The following is a 16,880-nucleotide window of genomic DNA, read 5'->3' as shown; positions in this document are numbered from 1 at the left end:
TGTCTCAAACTGGTGTTTTTCTACTTTGAAAGAGGGAGAAATGATGATTGAAATAGGTTAAGCACTTGCAGGATTTCCATTAGGAGCAAGGTTTGACAAAAATAGGTTAAATGATTTGCTGGGATCTGTGCAGTGCTATGGATTAGACCGAGTCGTGGAAGTCTGGAGACCTGGAATAATTTTGATTCTGACATTGACTTGCTTTGAGGTTGTGACTCATTTAATCTTTTTTCTGTTTCTCAGAATAAAAATGAGGGGATAGCTATAAAAATTGCAAATTAAAATCACAGCTGTTTTGCAGCAGAGGAAAATAAAAAAGTAACGAACTTAATATTAGGAAATGGAGCTGTTGTGTGATGCCCTACTTCTGATTTGGGGTATTATTTTCTGCAAGTGCAAGGAGAAGGTAGAAATAGGGGGTGTAAGGTGGCAATTGAGATTTTAGCTGCTCCTGCTGTAGGTGACCTTAGAGGTTTAACCATGAAGTTTGAAGCACTTGAAGCACTGAGGCCATAAGCTTAGATCTAGATAGGTACAGGACAATCATCACTATTACAGTGGTTTGTATCTGTTTGTCTTAAATAATTAATCTCTTAAAGACTTAGGAGAACAAGTTCTTGTCAGAAGACAGTATAATCAAAGGTTTGTTGATGAGGAATTAAAAAAATTGTGTTTCAGCACATAAAAAAAGGGAGATGAGTTTTGAGATGAACATTACACGTTCATGATGAACATGAATGAACATTACATGTAAAATGTGTTTGTGGGGCTGCTTTGTGTTGCCACTGATGCTGTTGAGAATTGATTGTCCTGCTTAAAAAATAAAGCAAATTTTTGAAACATTAATGGTTTCACCTTTATCTAATATGGAAAAGTCCAAGTGCAACTTCTTGAAAACCATTCACAGCAATAATCTGTCTCAGTAAAAGTGATTTATTAGCCAAACAGAATTAATTCAACTGGTTTTCTCTCAGAATGTATTTTGTGTAAACATCCTTCTGGGAGTATTTATTCCAAATGGAAATTGAGGAGAATGCAAGATATTATTTCTTTGAATTTCTGTGGTTATGTGGACTTGGAACAGAGTAAATCTGAAATACAAGCCTGAGCTCTATACACAGGAATAAAAGGAGTTTTTTCCCTCTCTGGTTGCATGTATTCTTCTCCACCCCACCCCAGCTTGAATCCTTCAAGGTCTGGAATGTCCCTGACAGTTTTGTTTGGGAAGGTTGGGGGGATGAGGAGGATGAAGGACAGGGAGGGGAAGAGAAGAGAGCCAGGGGGATGTTCCTGGCCAAGGGGAATACTGGGAAAGGTTTGCAGCCTCTGTCTCTGCTTTGCTGCTTGACCTTTGCTTTGGACTCGAAGGAAAGCAGAGCCCTGACCTTAGATAATGTTCTGAACAGATAAATCCTATAAAGGAGAAATAATTGATGCTGTAAAACTCCATTAGATTTCTGGGAGCAAGAGAAATACCAAGCTCTGGCAAAGGAAGAAGTTTCTTCTTTGCCCTCACCCTTCCTTCATTTTCCAAGTGTTTTCTGAGGCTTGCTTCTGAGTAATATGCAATGTGATCTAATTCTGCTAAACTCCTTGGAATGCTTCCTTCTGATTCTGTCTGAAGGATGCTGTCCAATTCCTCTGAAGAGCTGGATTTGAATGGATTACCTCACAATTCATGTGTTCCCTTTAAAAGCAGCAGCCCAGCAGGCTGCATGCTCTGCTCCAAGACACTGAACTTGCAGGAAGGAGTTTTTAGGGGGTTTTTTTTGGCTTATGCTCCTTTTTCTAACTGCTTTCATAAAATCTTCTCTATAGAAAAATGTTAGATGCTGGGTTTTGTCCTTCATTGCTTCATGCTGCTTAATGTTGTCCAGAATTGTGTCAGTATATTTAATATAAAAATCAAGGAAATGAAAAATTTCCCTTCAAAACCCAATCTGTATTTGTAACTTTAAAGGACACTGAATTGTATGATTGGACAGATGAAGCACATCTTGGCTGCAGAGCAAAAGAAGACAGATTTCAAGCCAGAAGATGAAAACAATGTTTTGATTCAATATACAAATGTAAGTAACCAAAGTCTCAGCTCATGAGTGTTACCAGGCACAAGATGTTCCTTCCCAAACTCCCATTAGACAACATGTGCATTTACTTAATTTACTTCCATCTTGCACCAAGCACCTCCAAACTCTGTTGTGGACTATTGTCTCAAGCTGAAAAGGAGCATGAGTAGTTTTTATCTAGTGTCAGACACAAATCAGTGGGTGCTGGAGGAACTGGCACATTCTTTCTCCTCCCAAGAGGCCCAAATTTGGAACAAGGCTTTTAGCTGATAATTACCTTTAAGCTATCAGTTTCAGAAAATGAATTATCAGGTACTCTCCAGTTGCTGGGTGCTTTTTCCTCTCAGAATGGCAGGAACATGGCAAAGCATCACAGCTCACATGAGGGAAAAAGGCAGGGAGAAGTAGGGAAAAAACTCAGTGGGAAGAAATGAGAGTGTTCCCTAAATGCCTGCAGCCAGGTGGGAATGGGAGAAGGGCAGCAGTAGGTAACAGAGTGTGGGAAGGGTAGGAATCCCTGTATGGCTCTTAATTTGGATTTATGATTATAATTCACAAGAGGTTTTTAATCACACACCCCTTTGGTGGATCGCTAAATTAAAAATCTAGATTAAAATGTTCTATTCTGAACTGATATGAACTATAACTTACTTGAATATTTTCTTGCATCCATCTTTCTACTTGCATTTTTGCACCTTTGTTTGGAAAACAAAAAAATGTGGAAAATTAAAAATTGGAGAATAAACTTTTACAACACATCATTGAGATTAATCAGAGTTAGTAACTGATGTTTAACTTAAAATGTGGAAGAAAATAGATTGTCAGGGACATATTTTATGAAAAATCCTTTTGTCAGGATCTTTTCTTCTTGAGAAACTTCAGCTTCTTCATGTTTTGGAGAATTGTTTACCCAGCATGTGAAATTGTTTTTACTTGATGACCAATGACAGCCACCTGTGTCAAGGCTGTGAGCAGTTACAAGATTTTATTATCATTCCTTTCTATTCCTTTCAAGCTTTCTGATGAAATCCTTTCTTCTATTCTTTTAGTATAGTTTTAGTATATAATTTTCTTTTAATATAATATATATAATAGAATAATAAATCAACCTTCTGATTTATTATTTTACTTGACTGCATTATTAAACACGGAGTCAAGATTCTCATCTCTTCCCTCATCCTGAGACCCCTGCAAATACCACCACAGCAGATTACCTAATTCTTACTGATTTCTTTCTATTTTTTAATCTAGGCTTGTGTTAAAGTGTGTGGGTATGTTAGGAAACAGGTGGAGAAGATCAGGAATTCCATGGATGGCAAGAATGTGGACACTGTTTTGATGGAGTTTGGGGTTCGTTTCCATCGTCTCATCTACGAGCACCTCCAGCAATATTCCTACAGCTGCATGGGGGGGATGCTGGCCATTTGTGATGTGGCTGAGTACAGGAAGTGTGCCAAAGACTTCAAGGTGAGCCTGTCTGTAGCTATGATATTTTATGAAAAATCACTTTGCCAGGATTTTTCCTCTTGAGAAGCTGAGAAGCCTCAGGAACAAAATGTAAACAATGATTATCTGCTGCTGTGGAATGCAACAGGTGCATCTGTGATTGGTCTTGTGTGGTTGTTTCTAATTAATGGCCAATCACAGTCAGCTGGCTCAGACTCTCTAGTCAGTCACAAAATTTTATAATCATTCCATTCTTTCCTTTCCTTGCTAGCCTTCTGATGAAATCCTCTCTTCTATTCTTTTAGTATAGTTTTAATATAATATATATCATAAAATAATAAATCAAGCCTTCTGAAACATGGTGTCAACATTCTCATCTCTTCCTCATCCTAAGACCCCTGTGAACACCACCACACCTGTCCATCAGGAGGGAGTGATGGTGCTAAATCCTCTTGCTCCTCATCTTTTGAAGATACTGTGGGAACCCTTAAAATCGGAGGGTTTTGGGAAAGCTGCAAAAGGCAGGCCTCATGTGGGAACCCAGGACATCCCTCTGGCTGTCCTGGAGGGCTTGAGCCCCTGCCAGGGGGCTCAGAGACCTTGGCACAGAGGCCAAAACCCCTGTGCCTTTGATTTTGACCCATGGAAAAAATTACCAACCTTATATGAGGAATTACAAGTTTCAAAACTTTAAGTAGAATGATAGTTCATCACAGGGTGAAAAGTAGAATGTTGGGGTTTTTAGAATGGAGGCTCAGGGTCCCAAGATGGAGGAATTTGGGTGTGCCTTGTCCTTCTTTCTTCTTGGCCTCCATCTTCTGGGTGATGTTGGCACTTTTAGATTGGTTTAGAGTAGAAGCTCACTGTCTAACATAGGTGATAGGTATTTGGAAGTTATGGTAAATAATGTACACATAGTTTTTAGTATAAAAAGACAACACCACCTCTGAGGTGGGCACTGTGCCTCAACCCGACCTGCCAGACAGATCTCGGTGGGTTGGAGTAAGAATGTTATAGATAAGAAACAATAAACAACCTTGAGAACCAGAACAGAAGAATCCTGACTCCTTCTTTGACTGCTGGGCTGGAAAAAAGAGACTTTTTAACACATCTCAGGGTCATCCTGACCAGCAGAGGTTCTGAAAGCCTCAGAGGCAGCAGAATTGTGATTGGAGCTAAGCAGCAGCCATGAGACTGGTCAGCAGAAAAATTATGTAAGAAGTAGAAAAGCAAGGACAAATAGAACAATGGTTTGTGTATTACAGCTTGTCTAGAAGAACTCCCTAAGCTGCAGAAAATTTTATCTAGAGAGATATTAGGAAGTTCTAAGCTTAATAATGGACCTCTGTGCATTGTGTTTTAAGGCTTACAAGCAGGTATTGTATTCAAAATAAGCAAGCATTGTTTAACCAAAGGTGTGTTGGATGGAACTACTGTCAATGTGCTTTTGCTTTGTGTAATTGGTCAAAAAACTTTTAAAGTAAGTTGTAACATTAAGTTCTTGGTCTGCTGATGGCATCTTCCCATTGTCAAAACCATGTAATGAGACTGATGTTGGAAAATAAAACAGCTCAAGGCTGTTCCTAGCATTTGTGATTTGTACATAGACCCCAGCCAGTGATAGATGTAGATGGATATTCTGTTATAAGACTTCAAGCAACTCTAATTTAATGTCTGGTTTTTTCCTTTGTTTCCTCTTGCCCACAGATTGCGCTGGTCTTACAGCTCTTTGATACCCTGCATGCACTTTGCAACCTTCTGGTTGTAGCCCCAGATAATTTGAAGCAGGTTTGCTCAGGAGAACAACTTGCTAACCTGGACAAGAACATCCTTCACTCCTTTGTCCAGCTGCGTGTCGACTACAGGTCTGCTCGTCTGGCTCGCCACTTCAGCTGAGAGAGAGCATGGCAGGAATAATCCTTGCACCTTTGGGCAGCCTCAGTTGTTAGAAAGCACAGGGAATTGTTTCTTACCAACCATGGGTGTAACTTTTGTGGGACAGTGACTGTTCAGGGTAAAGCAGCAGCCATATTTAAACCTGGCCATGTGGAAGGCGAGCAGGTAAAAATCTGGATGATGTTTCATGTTAGCTCAAGTTCTCCCAGTGAAGAATTTCACAAATCTACTTGCTACTGATTTTTTTTTTTTTTTTTTAATTGGAAACATGTTGGTGTAGGAGAGCAAATGGTGCATTGAAAGTATTTTAGTCTTCAATATTGAATTATCAGATACCATTTGTTAGACTTGAACTACATAGCGTAGGTAATGGATTACATAGAATAGACCAGTGTAAAAACATTCTTCATCAATTTTAATGACTTAGACTTCAGCACAGCTAATCATAATCAAATTATCTTTGATTGGTGTTTCTAAGTCATTTCTTTCATTTAAAACGTTATCCTGCTCAATGTAATTTCTTGCTCTAATTAATTAGCTTGGAATTTCTTTGAGATGTAGGAGTAAAACACTATCCCAGAAAGACATAATTTATTCATTGTGTAGCATTCTAAACAGAACTAAAGTGGTGAAAAGTTTTGGATTTTTTTATTTTATTTTATTTTTGGTTCTTTGGCTTTGTTTTGTTGTTTTTTTTTTTTTTTTTTTTTACCTAATAGTCAAGGGCCCACTGGAATGTACTGGCATTGTATGATCTGACATTATTGTTTCTGTTAGATACCAGCACACTGAATTTTATAAATGCTCCTGAAGTAAATGCAGCTGCCTTGCCTAAGGCATCCCTATTGCAAGGGAAGGTGCCCATTGTTGGGTTACTGTAAAAGAACTTTTTCTCCTGTCTTATTTTGTATGTAAATAAATTCAAATTCTAACGAAGTGAAAGGATAAAATGTAGCCCAGTTTTTGCTATGTGGCAGGAATGGCCCCAGCAAAAACCTAGAGTGGCAAATTCTCATGCTGAAGAGAATTGATCCTCAGTGCCTGAGCAATATAAAATGTTGAAGTGTGTGAAAGCTGCTCTTCCACTGACTGTAACTTTGATATTGGACAGAGGCTACTCTGTGTCTGTTGTGCTCCAGAGTTTATTCAGGAGTTCCTGACATGGACCCACAGTGTGCACACACTGAACTGAAGCAGCAGTGGTGTTTGAAACCTCTGGGCTGGCTTTTCCACAAGCAGCTGGAAATTGTTGTAAATAGACCTTTTTTTTCACAGTGGGCTCTTGTGGAAACCAGGTTGGAACTGCAGTGGAGCAAATCCTTGCAAACATGTTCTTTCTTCTACTGTGGGCTCAGCACATTTTGGAAACTTCTTTGTCTCCCATCTCCAGAGCAGCATTTCTATCCATTCACTTTAAGGGTTGGTCAGAGAATTGGATTTTCCTCTTCTGTTAAAGAATTCCCAGGTGGGGTCGATATTGACAAGACCTGTTGGAACTTCTCTTGCTTAGCTGGGGTTCTCCTGCTTCATTTTGGATTTAGGGGAGCATTCTGTCAGTAGACAAGGGAATGGATGCCAGCCTGGCTGACAGCATGCAGGGAGTCTGGCTGCTCTGCTGGGCTGCTCTGCTCTGTTCCTTGGCCATGGCAAAGCCGCAGAGGGGTTTGGACACTGGAGGAGGCACCTGCTTGTACTGCTGCCATTTTTGTTCCAAAAGCTCTGATGTGAATTCAGATGATACCTCTCTGTTACCTCTGTAACTGAAAGCCAACAATTTTAAGGCTGTGGTTTTATGAACCAATACAAAATCTTTCTACAAAAAGAAAAATAAAAAGTGTCAATTTGCTAACACTTCAGAACAGTGAACATCATCTTGAGACTGCAGATCACAGAAGTGCTTCAGAATTTGTTGTATGACTGTTTGAATTTTTTTAAGGTTGTATGAAATGTATTTACCATATTCTTTGCTTTGTTAGCTGTGTTTTCCATGCATATGCTCAGTGCAATATTTCCATTATGCCTGTTAACAGGAGGCAGCAAAAAGTAGATGAACACTTAGATATGTAAACTCTTCCTCAATAAAAAGAATTCCTTCCAGATACTTTTTTCATTTCATTTCCATGTTCCTCGAAGATATTTATACTCAATTGTATAAGCCCTTCTATTTAAAAGAAAAAAAAAAGGAATAAAAGTAATTTTACTGACCAAATTTATCACTGGTGTGAGCTTTCTCCTTCCTTTAAAAAACCCCCCCATGCACACACTGGAAGTTTCTATTTCTGGAGAAGGCTGCATTGTCAGTAAGTTTATTTTATAATACAAGTTGTATTGGGATGGGGTGGGGGAACTATAATTTTCACACATTTTTAAGTTTAGAGCTCTTACAGCATGTAATTTAGAAAAATATTTCCAGTGGCTTATGAATGCAATGAAATAGTATCTAAAATACAAATATGCCTTTTAATGTTCATATAATGAGTTAAAGTATTGCCTGTCTAATGTTCCCTCCTACAACATAGGCATTTATTTATCAGGCTGGCAGCCAAACCTGGGAGGGGGAGAGTAATTATGTTGTCTACAATTGGTGAAAATGGCTTTGCAGCAAACTGTTGTAGGCTGGAAAAGAAGCTGTGGGTTTTTTTCAAGTCCTGTAATTTATCAAGGTCACTTGCTATTTTGTTCTGTTTGTGTGTGCACAGAGGGCAGGAAGGAATTCTGTAACAATCCTTCAGAAATAATGCAAAAAAAATGGGGAAGCAGCAGTGCAGGGAAATCTGAGATAGAGAAATAGAGGATAAGATGTGAAGAAGATATAAACTAAAAAAGGATGTGGAGAAGGAGCAGTTTTAAATGAAGAAGCACATGGAGGAGGAGGTTAAAATAGGAATGATGGAAAACTGACACACACATCAACCGGGGAGAAAAAGCAGCGTTGGCATTGAATTTCCCCAGCTGTGTCCCACCCTGAAATGAAATCAGCCTCCAGAGGAGAGGGGCTGGCTGAAATGCTTGGCTGTGGAGCTGCTCATTCATCTGGAGAGATGGGTTCAACAGGAGGAGAATCCAAACCCTGTGTGTGTCTGCTCTGAAGGACAGCTGGTGGTGTGGGAGTCTGCAAGCAGTGGAAATGCATCAGCAAGGTGCAGCCTCCGTGGAGGGAAGGAGGATTTGCCTTCCTTTGTGTCCAGAACCACAGAGCTGAGCTTGTGATTGTCTTTGAGGACCACAGTGAGCTGGAGGAAGGTGAGTGACTGCTGGATTTGAGGGTGGCAAGTGTTAGCAGAGGGAAATTCAGGCTATCCTGGCTGTGGGGAGAGGACTTGGGTTGGGTTTGGTTTTATTTTCCTCTTCACAAAGTCGTTTTAATTAATTGGTGTTGTGATGGAGTGTTGCCTGTATTGACTGCTCTGTTTCTGGGAGAGATTTTGTGTCCTACAAAGTGGCTTTGTGAGGATGAGGCCTCTTGGATCCCTTCCTGGGCTGGGTACACCTTGTCCTGTCCTTCCAACCACAAAGTTTCAGGTTTCTCAGTGCAGTATGTGCATGGCATTAAACACTCTCAGTTCTGGATGGCATGACACACTCCAGAGCTCTTTGGATTAGGTTTTCATGGCAATAACTGTCTTAATTCAGATTAGCACTTGGGTTGAGCCACTCATAGTTTGAGGCTATGATTTTTTTTCTGTACAAAGGAAGCAGATCTCTAAACAATTGCTTGTCTAACTTTAAATGCAGGTAGCAGCCCTTACCCTTTGCCCTTCTTGTCCCAGGAGCAGCAGGGAGGACAAGCCAGCCACCAGCTCTGTTCTAGAGGACAGCAGAAAGGTAGGAACACCTTTCTTGTCCACCTGTTTTGCTGGATTTTGGCTTCTGGGCATTATTTCCTCCCCACCGCCTCCTCTGTGGTAGCTGTAAATGCAGACAGATTTCTGTTTTGCTTCTGCATCAAGGCTGGCATGTTGTAGGCTTTTATTTTTTCTTTCCTGGTGTTTCTACACCTGTTTTAAGGAGGGGAGGGAGGCAGATCTCCTGCCCAGTTACATTCAGTGCTTTGCTTGTCTTTTTTTCTCCTCCATTCTAATTTCTTTTGGTGGTAGGAGATTTCTCTACCACATCTTGTGCTTATCTTGCAGTGGGGAAGCAGCTGTGTTTGCCTGGCGTCTTTTCTCTTGTGTGGGGCACAGCCCTGTGTCAATACAGCCCTCAGTGTGTGTGGAAACCTTGGTTTCTACTTTTATTCTCTTAGCTTTATGTCCCTGTGCCCTGTTTTCCTTTCAGATCTCAGGACTGCACTATCCCTTCCCTTCTGATTCACTTTGCCAGAGAGGGAAAAATCTTAAATTTGCAGTGTGGCTTCTTGGAGACCTTCACATATTATCTGGTGCTTCTTCATCCACGTGGAGCCTGGGGGAAGAAGTGCAGCTCCCTTCCCCTTCATCCCTCTCCTTTTCCCAAATTCTCTCATCTCTGCAGGTCTCTGTTTCCATCTCTTTCCCCCTGACCTGTACATTATATCGAAATGTCATGGAAGGAGCCAACCACGGAGGGAAAACTCAGATATCTCAGCTTTAATCTTTCACTAGGAAAGTAACATGAAATGCAAAGTTGAGCCATTTCTGAAGAGTATCAGCTTAAGTCAAAATTACTTGTTTTCATCCTTGATTGAAGTTTTCTTAGTAATTTATTTATTTGTAACTTCAGTTCATCCTGATATGGGATGAAACTGAATCTGAGGCTTGCTTGTAGGAGTCCCAAATCCTGCTCATCTGCACTGCTGATTTACCTCTGTGGAGTGAGGAGGCCTTGGAGCTGAGGCTGGAACACAGCTGAGCCACAGGCTGTGGCAATTCCCATCCTTTCCATGCCTTCCCTGTCCTCATCCCTGCTGTGAGGAGCCAGCCCCCATATTCCCTGCCTGCCTTCCCTTCAGTGAGAAACCTTTTCCTAATATCCAGTCTCCCTGTGGGGTCAGAGTTGTCCCACCCCACTGATGTAATTTTAGATCACGTGTGACCTTCCCAAGAGCCACAGCTGTCAGTGCTGCCTTGTTCTGCTGATCTCCCAATGGGCAGCATTCTTTGAAAGCTGAAATGTTAAAATTTTTCTTTTTGAAGTGTTAAACCTCCTTTCTCTCACTGAACCCCAAAATCATCTGCAAGGCCGCTGAGTCCAGAGTGTGAAGGAAGAAGCGCTGGTTCAGGATCCCAGCATTGCAGCAGTGGTGCTGCTGAAAGCCCCTCAGGCTGTGTTTTGTTGTCCTCAGACCTGGATTTAGCAAGGACAGAGGAGAGAGCAGACTGAGAGGTGTTGGCCCTTTCCATTTGTCCCCTCTGTGTGCACAGAGGGGCTCTGTAATTTGGGGGCTGTTTCTCCTCCCCAAAGGAGGCTGTTTGCACCACGCTCTTCCCTTGAAGTGATTCGCCTGAATCCCAGCTGATCTGGGTTCTGGATCTCCTCAGGGCTGCCCTGTTCCCTCCCAGCCCCATCCCAAGGGTTTATCCTGGCACAAAGGAGCCCTGGCAGCTCTTGGATGTGCAGCTGCTTTTCCATGGTGGCATCATGTTGTATTTGTGGCAGGAAGGAAGGATGAATCTGACTCCCTGTTCACAGAAGGCTAATTCCTTATTTTATTATACTAGATTATATTAAAGAATACTAAACTAAACTATACTAAAGAATACAGAAAGGATACTTACAGAAGGCTAAAAAGATAATGATGAAGACTTGTGAGTCTCTCCAGAGCTCGACCCCAATTGGCCATTGATTCAAAACAACTCACAGCAGAATCCAATGAAGCAATCACCTGTGGGTAAACAATCTCCAAACACATTCCACATGAGCACAAACAGGAGAAGCAAATAAGATAATTATTGTTTTCCTTTCTCTCAGAGGCTTCTCAGTTTCACAGGAGAAAAATCCTGGGTGAAGGGATTTTTCCAGAAAATGTGAATGCCACGGCATCCATCTGTTGTGGACAGGAGCTGTTTTTCTATCAGTTCAGCCTCATCAAGGGCCCCTCTTTGCTTCTAAAGAAACAGATTATGGAGAGAAGATGTGTCCAGAGCCAATTCCAAGCTCCAGGTGTTAGGACAAACAGTTCAGGTTCACCTGGGTTGCAGATGGGCATTGTGAGCCCTCCACTGATGTTTAAGTGAGGTTTGAGCATTGTGGAGAAGCCAGTGAACACAAGCTTGCATTTGAAACATTTTTATAACATCCATTTTACTGTAAACAATTCATTAAAATGACTTGCTAAGTCTTAGGCAAGTGGATTTTTGAAGGTTGCTCATTTTACTTATCCACCCAAAGTCAATTTGAGTATGAATATATAACATTTTACTCATAATAGCAAACAACTTCAGAGAAGAGACATTTATTCTGGAGGCAGAGATTCAAACTAGACAGCAATGATGCATTACAAATATATAATTATTTGCACTAATATTTGAGCAGGTGGAATGGATTAGTACATGGTCAACATTGCACTGCTGATAACATGCATTTTTCTATATTAATATGTACTGTGCAACATGTATTAAAATTGTCAATAATTCATTTTAACAGAGATAGCAATATTTATATTGCTGTGTTCTACAGACAGCAGAGTGAATTGTTAAAATGTGTAAAGCTGGGCTAGATTTAACTTAACTTTGTTTCTCAGCATGTGTGGTTTTAATTTCTCATTAAGAAACAAACCCAAAAAACAAAACACATTTCAACCTAGAAAGATTCTTGCTCTTCCCTGGAATTTATTCTCCAAACCCTTTCCTTCTCCCTCCAGCCTGTCAGGAAAAAATTTGAAATAAGATCTCCAAGACCCAGCCCAGCCCCTTGAAATAGGTGGATTCCTTCAGTGGATTTTTCTGAATTATATGAAGCTCAGGTGTTTTGGTTGTTTTTCTGTTTTTAAGACCTGTTTTGTCTCCTGCTATGTTGCTTGTTGTTTTCTCTTCTTAATGCATTTTTGGGAGCCTCTGTGGGTAAAGTCAGTGTGTTTTAGCAGCGATTGCATCTCCTTTTATAGAGAAGGATCAAGAGGAGACATTCTGGGATAAGCAGGAAATGCTGCACGGTGATGAGCCACCAAGTTTTAGAGGAATATCTTAAACTGTCAGAGGACAGGGTTAGGTTCAATATTAGCAAGAAATTCACCCGTGTGAGGGTGCTGGGGCCCTGGCACAGGGTGCCCAGAGCAGCTGTGGCTGCCCCTGGATCCATGGAAGTGTTTCAGGCCAGGTTGGATGAGGCTTGGAGCACCCTGGGGGACAGTGGAAGGTGTCCCTGCCATGGCAGGGGGTGAAATGAGATGATTTAAAGTCCCTTCCAACTAAAATAATTCTGTAATCTTGGATCATGTTGTCTGCCAGTGTTTCTTGACTATTGTTTTGTTCTGACATGCAGATCTGGGGTTGTATTTTGGGGGAAAAGAAATGGATTGTGCTGCTTTTTTTTTCCTCCTGGGGAAATCTGTCTGCAGGGAGGCGACTAAATTGCAAGCAGCAGCAGTTCAAAGCAGCCAGAATCACTGCATCCATCTGAAGACTTTAAAAGAATGTTCCTGACCAGCCAGACACAAGTTCAACTGGGCTAGTGAATCTCTCCATTTGTGTACCCTTTGTTTTGGATGTGTGAGGGTGATTTTTGTATATATGCTGATAAATATCAATCTCAGAAGTGGCTGTGGGGATGGATTCCTCCCTCCTCTTGTCTAGGCAACTCCTTTATTCTGAAATAGCATCTTACATTTGAAAAGCTCCTTTAAATGTGGAAAGACATCTTTCCTCAGTGTCAGAGCCTCTGCCATAAATGTCTGTGTGAACTGAACCCCCAGTCGAGACTAAAGAGAAGAAAAGTCTTGTTTAGCTGCTGAGAGTCAACTTGCTGCTTTTTTATTTACTTTCTTCTTCCTGCAACATTGAAAGCCTTAAATAGTAATTTTGAGGCAGAGCTTGAAGTCCAGGTCTTCTGAAGGAGACCAGAAATAGCTGGCTTGTGTTTGCTCAACGTGTGGGGCACAGTGCCAAATTCACTGCTGGTGTGAGCAGCTGTAATTTTGCCAGCTTCAATGGAAATATGAATTTTTAAAAGTCCATAAGCACGTTAGACACATACCTTTGTCTTCCCACAATTAGTTTTGTTGCCTGCATAGCATGAGGCTTTCTGTAGTACATAATCCAATGCCTAAATGTAGTAATTCCAATGCACTTGAGATCAATTAGATTTGTACTTTTAAACTCAGTTTTGTCTATAAAGATAATGTTATGTTGCTGAAGGGATTTGGTATTTAAAGAGTCTGAACAAGTCTAAGTGGCTCTTGGGCATTATAATTTTTATTTAGCTGCTTTTAGCCCAATCACTAATCAAATTAAAACCTACCATGACTGGTGTCTAACTCAGAGCAGACAGGAGAGTGTCTTTAGCTAATAGCACTTAATTTTTTTGATGAGAGGGGTGCTAAGGTGGTGCTTGTGTTAGCAAGAAGAGACTCCTCTTTTCTGCAAATTGAAAAATTTGCAGGTTGAAGTGACTTTGGGGAAACAAAAACACAGAGGTTCAGGGTTGTAGCACTCCCTGCAATGATGGGCAAAGATCTCTTTGAAGCCTTTACACTGTGAAGGCGCTTTGCTTTAAAGGAAATGGCTTTATTTGGTCTTCACAAACAACAATCCTGTAAAAATAATGCTGCTAGTTGTGTGCAGGGAGGGCAAGAAAGAGCTGTCAGCTTCCCTCTAGGACATTATTCCAGAGGAGACCCTCAGATCAGGCTGCTGGAGGGACAGTTCCTTGTGGTGTGATCCAAAGCTGGGTTTGTTTCCGTCGAGAAAGCCGGAGCCGTTCTTTGTACAACGTGTAATTCTCTCCATGTTGGTGTCTTCCATTCAGACCCACCATGTGAGGTGAGAAACAGGAAGGTGGGAAGTTTTCTGCTTTGTTTCATGGGAAAAATGGCACATTTAGCAACGTGAGGGGCCAAGCTGAAAAAGAGAAGGCAGGAAATAATGATTCAATGGTAGCACCGAGTGTTCAGTCGCGTGGCGAGGGCAGAAATCAACAGGAATGTCAGCTAAAGAAGAGAGCTCATCCTGGGGTTTTATTTCCAGGACTCACTAAGGTCCTAATCAGGCTCACAAATAGTCTGCTCTTAGAAATTCCTAAGAATCTGTCAACTTCATTTAAAAAAAAAATGGCATGAGTGTCAATTGTGCTGTCAGACCACACTCCTAAATTTGTCTCCAGCTTTGAGTTGGAATGTACTTGCTTTTAATTGTCAGTGCCAGAAAATTGCTTCATGCCAAAAAAGACAAGGAATAGTTCTCCTTCTTGAGCATTCCCTGTACAAAATAGACCCAGAAAGAACTAGATGTGCTGAGGAAGCTATGGGAGAGTGACAACATTTAAAAAGTTTTTGTTTTAATTCAGTGGGTAGTTATTTTTTGGATGTTGAACTATGTGGATTCCAAGGGGAAATGGAACAGAGCCAGTTCTGTGATGGAACAAGATTGCAGAAGACAACACAGCTCCTCTGCAGTGCCACATGAGACAGGAGTGGAGCCAAAAGAAGCAAAAGTGGAGCAGTTCCCCAGGCATGGAAACATCCTGGGGGACTGAGCCCCAAATTCCCATCCTGTGAGTTGAAATGGGCACTGTGCTCATTGTGCAGGCTCTCTGTATCATGGACTGAGAGAGAAGGGATCTCTTTCAAAGTCTGATTCATCCTGGCATGGAGCTAAAGTAGGACAGATGATTTGCTTCCTAGAAGAGTCTCAGTTGCTTCATCACTTCTGAAGGGATGCAAGCCACTCATTTGAACCAGCTAAAATGAGATGCCTAATGAGCAAATGAGTAAAATGAGTGCCTAAGATAACCTCACTACTTGCAGAGGCCAAGAAAGCCATGGCTACTTGTTAATTTGACCCCTGAAAACGATCTGTAATGAATTCAGCTCGTGTGGCTCATTGGATTTCCTCTTCCCTGTTAACAGGAAGAACCTTGAGAGGACTTTGCTGCCATGCTAATACTGGAGAGCAGAGAATTTGATGGCAGGCAAATGCTTCCTTTCTGTGGGCAGTAATTGTCTTTAGGAGAACTGCACAGCCCCTCTGGCTGCTGTGGCTCTGCTCAGGTTTATCTCCCATACCACATTAGGGGGTACAGGCATGAAAACTCTTCCTGAATTGCTTTGATCTTGGTCTCTTTGGTGATCACAAAGCCAAGGGATGAGCCTCTTCTGGAGGAGCCATTCTGTTGTGACTGATGAGGAAAACAAGCAAATGGAGGGGTAAGAGGAAAGAGGTTAAACTGGACAAAAGGCTTGGACTGAAATCTGAAAAACGCTTCCTTTATTTCTCCTTGCTTTGCTCTAAACAAGTCTTTGATTCCTTTAATCTGACACTGGCTTACTTCAAACAGAATGAGTTTCCTTGTAGCTTGGTTCCCTTCTGCTTGGCATCCCTGTCCCTGCACACCTGCTGGTCCTTGGCAGAGCAGAGCAGGCCCTGTCCCTGTGCTCCCCATCCCAGCCTGGTGGCAGCTGCTCCCTGACCGTTTGCTCCCTCAGCTGTGCTGCAGCTCAGGCCATCTCCAGATGCCATCCATCTGTTCCATCCCTGCCTTCTGGGAGCAATGGCCTGTCTCCTCTTCTCCTTGCAAGTCTTTACCCTGATTTTTTTTCCATGGCGAGCTTCCCTTCGTTAGGTGGAGTTTTGCAATGCTGGCTCTGAGCAGTTTCTCAGGATTTTTGGTATTTCAGAGCTGCTCAGGCAGAGTGTTATGGCTCTTCTTTCCTGCAGGGCTCTGCTGATGACCTGCCCTCATATGTCCCTCACTGCTTTCACCCCTTTGCTTTCCAAGATCCATTTCTAGCTAAGGCTTATCAGGCCATAACAGAAATAATGTCTGTTGCCCTTCCCAGTGCAGCTGAAGAATTAAGAGATTTTTTTTTTTCCCCTGTGCAGCATGGAAGGTTATTTCCAGCCATCCTATTTGCCCTTCTCTCTGTTGTGAACTGTGAACCACAAAACATCTTTTTGCCCCATCAAAGGATCACTTGGGCTTCCTGATCTGTTTATTTTTTTTTTAAACCACTTCCCTGATTTGGAGAGTTTCTAAAGCTGAAGGCCAGCACTAACATCAAGGAGAAATTATTTATCTCCTTCTGAAGAAAATCCAGGCTTTGGCTGGACATCCTCCATCTCTTCCAGGGTGCTTCCATCTGACCTGCCATTCTCTTTCAACTCTGCCTTGGGTCTACCTTACCTGGAGGCAGTTCTGATCCTCAGCACTCCCTCCCCTCTCCTCATCCCTCCTCCCAAGCCACCACACACTCCTCAGCCAAGGCATTTTTTGGCAGGATAGGCAGGAACTCTTCCAAGAATAGGATCCTCACCAGTCAAACAGTTGCTTGTCATCTTGTCCCCTCCTGATTTGCAGGTGGCTTTGAGTTTCCCCGTCTGGCAGGGCCTGGATGATTGA

At 41.9% G+C, this 16,880-nt stretch overlaps 1 protein-coding gene across 3 annotated transcripts in view; it reads left to right on the top strand.

The window, feature by feature from the left end:
• The window catches only part of EXOC5 (exocyst complex component 5), a 28,596-nt gene extending 20,975 nt beyond the window's left edge, over positions 1 to 7,621 (top strand). For all 3 annotated transcript variants that reach the window (XM_063159710.1, XM_063159709.1, XM_063159708.1), the window contains 3 exons: positions 1,961 to 2,069; positions 3,318 to 3,533; positions 5,220 to 7,621. In XM_063159710.1, the coding sequence (XP_063015780.1) occupies positions 1,961 to 2,069; positions 3,318 to 3,533; positions 5,220 to 5,408 (514 nt within the window). In that variant the 3' untranslated portion in view covers positions 5,409 to 7,621. The remainder of the gene's footprint in view (positions 1 to 1,960; positions 2,070 to 3,317; positions 3,534 to 5,219) is intronic.
• The last annotated feature ends 9,259 nt before the right edge of the window (positions 7,622 to 16,880 follow it).

This window comes from Melospiza melodia, chromosome 6 (assembly GCF_035770615.1).
Source record: "Melospiza melodia melodia isolate bMelMel2 chromosome 6, bMelMel2.pri, whole genome shotgun sequence".
Lineage (NCBI taxonomy): Eukaryota > Metazoa > Chordata > Aves > Passeriformes > Passerellidae > Melospiza > Melospiza melodia.
Note: the sequence above shows the minus strand (reverse complement) of the source record. Positions and strands in the feature narration are given on the sequence as shown.